Genomic DNA, 5,096 nt, shown 5'->3' on the forward strand with positions numbered 1-5,096 from the left:
CAAAACGGGAAAAACGTGTAATCGGCTACGCTCGTAGCGCGTAGCTCACGCTGGCATAGGTGGATAAACCGGGGCGGAACTCTGGCCTAATATGCGGTTTTCGAGGACTTTGATGATTGATTTATACAGATGAGAGACGAGGCTTATGGGTCTCTAATTGTTTATGTCGGACTCTTTTTATTCGACAGTGTGATGAAAAACATTGTGTATAACTCTGGGGGTAAGAATATTGTCACTCGTCTTTAATTCACTCCAGCCTGCGGCTGTCGTAAATATATTAGACTCTCGTGCAATATTTCACTTACCCCCCGTTGCACAATGTACTATAAAGCATAAACCAATATAATAGGTAATTTATAAAAATCAGTATTTTCAAAGTATAACTCATTTATACATACATGGATCGTATAAATTCTTCTTCTTATCGTGCCATATCCTATCGGATGTCGGCGATCATCATGCGAAAATCTTTTCTACTTTTTGCCGTTCTAGAAAGAGTGGCGGCGTCCTTGGTACCGGTCCAATCCTTAATATTGTTACTCCATGTTGTTCTAGGTCTTCCTGTACCTCTTTTAACTTCTATTTTTCCTTCTATTATTCTTCTCAATATTTGGTATTTACTATTTCTATAGATATGTCCGAAGTAAGCTGTTTTTCTTCTTTTTATTGTTAGCACTACTTCCATTTTCTTTATTATTTTGTTTAATATCTCTTTATTGCACATTTCAAAAGCATCTAGTTTTTTTGTAGACTTATTTAGTCCACGCTTCCGACCAATACATCAGGATCGACAGTACATAACATTTGACTAACCTACATCTCAATTTCATTCACACAATTTCACAAATGTTGTATCCCACTGAATTAATTTACTTTATATATATTAATACAGCCCGGCGACTTGAACATGTCATGCTCGCTTAAAAGTCTTTGCTTACGGTGGCGTCGTTGATCGGGTCGCCACTTTCCCGAATGAAGGTTGAGGGAGACGATGGCTGAGATACGCGTCATACTCGTGAACGGGTGCTGTTTGTGGAGACCGGTCTGTTTAAATTTACACGGGCTTCATTTTACCTATGTAACTTTACTTTTGAGTGGCATTAACGTGAGGCACTTCATTCGGTTCTTGTCTGTTTGTCTGATTTAATATCTTGTCTTTTTATTAATTATATAACAATTCGTCTTGGAGACCCTTTACATCTCTGGATAATTTGATGATTTTTTTATATTATTATATACATTTTATCTCTGACACCTAGAGACTTTTACATCTCTAAACAATTTTGTATTTGTACTTGTTTACTCTCTCCACTGTGTTCCCGTTTATGCTCAGATGTTCACTATCTACATTTTTTTTGCTTATTATCATATACTTGGTTTTAGATATATTTATAATAATAATGCCTGCTGAAACCGGTTCACGGGTATCTATTGATTTACCCATGAATGGGTTCCAGCAGGCGTTCTACATGACATCAAATCTCTCCAAATGGCCTCTACGTGTTGGATCTATATCCCCACGCACGCCTTATAAATGACCGGGATCGAAAGACCCGAGAGTTTTAAAACGGAGATACACATAATAATAAAATGCTTTATTGTGCACACTACATGAAAAAAAGATACAGACATTGAGAAAAGATATAAATTGGTAGGTAACAACAGGCGGACTTATCGCTAAACAGCGATCTCTTCCAGCCAACCTTCAGATAGAGATATGGCGAACGAAACGGTAGTTATCGGGTGGTGCAAAATAAAGAAAACAATAAAAATATAATATAATACATATACTACACATATATAGTTAAATTAGACTACATGTATACAAATATATATATATATAATAGAACCCCAGGCAAATTTTCAAAATCGACTCTCGCTATGCTTCTTGGGCTGCCGATGATAATTACTTGAGTTTTGGATGGATTAACCTTTAAACCATAGCAAGAGCTCCATTTAGAGATGCGTTCTAAGTCGGTGTTAGTGGTACATATTTATTTTCAAGCCATACTTTTCAAACTTTGAATTTAATCGATTTAGTATGATAATCAGCTCATTAATGTTATTTGTGTTAGTGACTAAATATACGTGAGTGCAACCGCAAAGCCCATGCTGCTCTTACCTGCAGAAAATGGCAACGCCGCTAGCATTTTTGACACGTTTGGACGGAGTTTTTATATTTATAAGTAGACCGAAAATATAATACAATACAAATATTCTTTATTGCTCACCAATATCAAACATTAAACATTTATTCAGCAAATAGGCCACAGGGGCACTTTTACATGTCAATTTTTACAAGCAATAAAATTAACCAAAAATTACAAAAAAACAATTACAAATATGGAATCAATAAATAAAAATTGACACAGTACATACAATTAAGCATATAACCGAACCGTACCTACTTAGTTTTATTTTGTTATTTAAGTAAATTTTATATTACAATTCAAATAAATCAAACGTTTACTAAAGATAAAATGTATATAAACTTGTCTGGCCAGTCGTCAACGATAAGGTATAAAGTAAATTTTAATTATAACTAAGAAATGAACCATTCGGTTATCATTCCGGCGGTGACCCGTCTCCGAGCGGCTCGAAACTGAGGGCAACCTTCAAGCACGCCACATCCTGTCCGTCCTTCCAAAAGATGACCTCAGAACTGAAGCTGCCGTATAAGCTGCGGTTATTCAGGTGGCTTAAGTCCAACACGAAGTTTTCTACGTGGTACTCTCCCTGCAAAATTTAAATTTATTCCTAGGTTCATTATATTATGTTAATCATAATAACAAAATTGATTTTTAGGGTTCCGTACCCAAAGGGTAAAAACGGGACCCTATTACTAAGACTTAGCTGTCTGTCTGTGTCTGTCTGTCCGTCTGTCACCAGGCTGTATCTCATGAACCGTGTTAGCTATGCGGTTGAAATTTTCACACATTATTTATTTCTGTTGCCGCTGTACCAACAAATACTAAAAACAGAATATACCAAATAAATATTTAAGTGGGGCTCCCATACAACAAACGTGAATTTTTTGCCGCTTTTTGTGTAATGGTACAGAACTCGCACTTGGCCGGTGTTTATATAAAAATACCTACCACTACAATATTCTTTATTCGTCACTAAAATACAAAATATTAAATCAAATATTAATATTATATTAAATATTAACTTTTACAATCGGGCCTGTCGGGTCATTAACCAATAGTTACAGATCACTTTTTAGCAATAAAATTTCCTATTCTTTAGTTTTTATGTTGTTTTCGTTTGTATTGTGTTTAAAGCGCGAAGGATTTAAATGTTATATTGGTTAATGGTTAGCTGAACTTTACATAAATAAAGTATTTATCAGCATCTCCGATTTGTATGCATTGTTCTGAAATTAAATAATCGGATTTTTTTTCTTGAAGACTTAAGGTAACTTGTAAATTTGTATAAATGTGTTGTCAACATTGATCATATAACTTACTTGTGGAATGGGGAAGTCCGGCGGATCTAAGCCGACGGCCTCCAGTGATCTCCTTACGTTATCTCTCGCAGCAAAATATATTAGGATACGCGCGCACCCATAATTCAACGTCTGGAAATGTTTGCATCCCCCGTCCATCATCATGCATGTATTTATGCGTATCTAAAAATTTAAATAAATATTATAGGTCTCACTGCTGAAAACAGGCCTTTGTAACATAAAACGGGTTGGGTAATTTCCTTGATTATTAAATAAGCCTGTCAGAGACGTGACATAATCATTTAATTTTCTCACAGTGAAAAATTAATAGTACAGTCGGTTAGTATAGCGATGTTAGTACTTCAGTTGAGGCACTTGCTGTGCCTACATAAAACAATGAGATTTAAGTTTCCGTAGGTAGTTGAAATAATAAAAGGGAATACCTTATTGACGTTCCACGGGTACCTAAAGATCGACGCTCCAATACTAAGTAAACGGACGCGATGTAAGCACCGATCATCAACATTTACTGTCCGCGCGCCAATTCCGGGCATTCGGAGGTCGAGGATGTGGGAGGGTGTGCGCCGCGCCCGTACGTACAAAATGACACCACTCTGTCATGACGCCCAACATTCCTAACAATCCTCAGCCGTGCACGGAATTCGCGCGCGGACAGTACCCGTGGAGCGTCACCAATAAGCATAAACTACAAAAAGATATCAGGCTTACTAACGCCGACCGAATCGTCGAAATCGGCCAATGTGTTGACATCAGCATCATACGCATCGTGTGTGCGGTTGAGCTCGTGTCGGCGCACGCGCAACGTCCACGGCATCTCCGCGTCGTTCGCGCACGGCTGCACGTCCAGCACTGACCACCTGCCTATGCCCTGGAATCAGGACGCCCAATTACATAATCATAGTTAACAAAGTTTTTGCACATAAATGTCCTAACGCGCCAAAATATCTTTTCGGAAAAATACCAGACCATTGACAACCAAAACGATAAATTTACGAAAATAATACGAAGTCTTTTAAACATTTGTACAGTAAACTAGAGTCAAGCTAACTGCGTAGACTTTGCAGTTCCAGAGTATGTATGTGCCATCATTAACGTCAAAATGTGACAATGACAACTCCCACACTTTTGTCACATCAAAAATACTGCAAAATAAATTAGGCGGACTCAACATTACATATACGAGTCTGTATAGAATCCTGGGCATGGCACCAAATGTTACGAAGCTTTTATAAAAAATAAATGTATGGAACTTGTATAAAATAACCAGTCACTTACCAACATCCACTCTCTTGACATACCAAATGTCAGAAAACTACATAAAATAATGCCTATTCTGACGAAATGCAAAATCATTTTCGATAACCACATTGAAACTGCGGATACAGCTTCGTAGTGTTTATTTATAACGTTACACATTATTTATACTTTCCATGTAGATTTTATCTATTTTTCAAATTATTATTTGCTATGTTTGCAGTCTCATTGTCCACTAGTACCCAGCATGTTACATATAAGCGTTCCATACTTAGTTAAAGTTGAATTGTTGTTTATTTAAACGGCAATATTGACGAAATAAATTATCGTCGCTTCAGCTGATTCTTTATCAATATGATATAGATAAGTAAGT

General features: G+C 36.7%; 1 protein-coding gene across 1 annotated transcript; it reads right to left on the bottom strand.

The window, feature by feature from the left end:
* Positions 1-2,506: 2,506 nt before the first annotated feature.
* LOC134747493 (uncharacterized) lies at positions 2,507-4,828 on the bottom strand. The gene is made up of 4 exons (XM_063682112.1): positions 4,745-4,828; positions 4,182-4,337; positions 3,470-3,631; positions 2,507-2,736 (listed from the first exon to the last, which is right to left on the bottom strand). The coding sequence occupies exons 1-4, from the start codon at positions 4,820-4,822 to the stop codon at positions 2,566-2,568; spliced, it is 567 nt and encodes a 188-aa protein (XP_063538182.1). The 5' UTR covers positions 4,823-4,828; the 3' UTR covers positions 2,507-2,565.
* Positions 4,829-5,096: the final 268 nt, after the last annotated feature.

The sequence above is a fragment of the Cydia strobilella genome, chromosome 14 (genome assembly GCF_947568885.1).
Source record: "Cydia strobilella chromosome 14, ilCydStro3.1, whole genome shotgun sequence".
Taxonomy (NCBI): domain Eukaryota; kingdom Metazoa; phylum Arthropoda; class Insecta; order Lepidoptera; family Tortricidae; genus Cydia; species Cydia strobilella.

Coding starts and splice junctions, on each gene's coding strand:
- LOC134747493 (XM_063682112.1), bottom strand. CDS start 4,822: ATGATTTTGCATTTCGTCAGAATAGGCATTATTTTATGTAGTTTTCTG. Junction 4,338..4,744: donor TGTCAAGAGAGTGGATGTTG/GTAAGTGACTGG, acceptor TCCTGATTCCAG/GGCATAGGCAGGTGGTCAGT. Junction 2,737..3,469: donor CGGACTTCCCCATTCCACAA/GTAAGTTATATG, acceptor TAAATTTTGCAG/GGAGAGTACCACGTAGAAAA.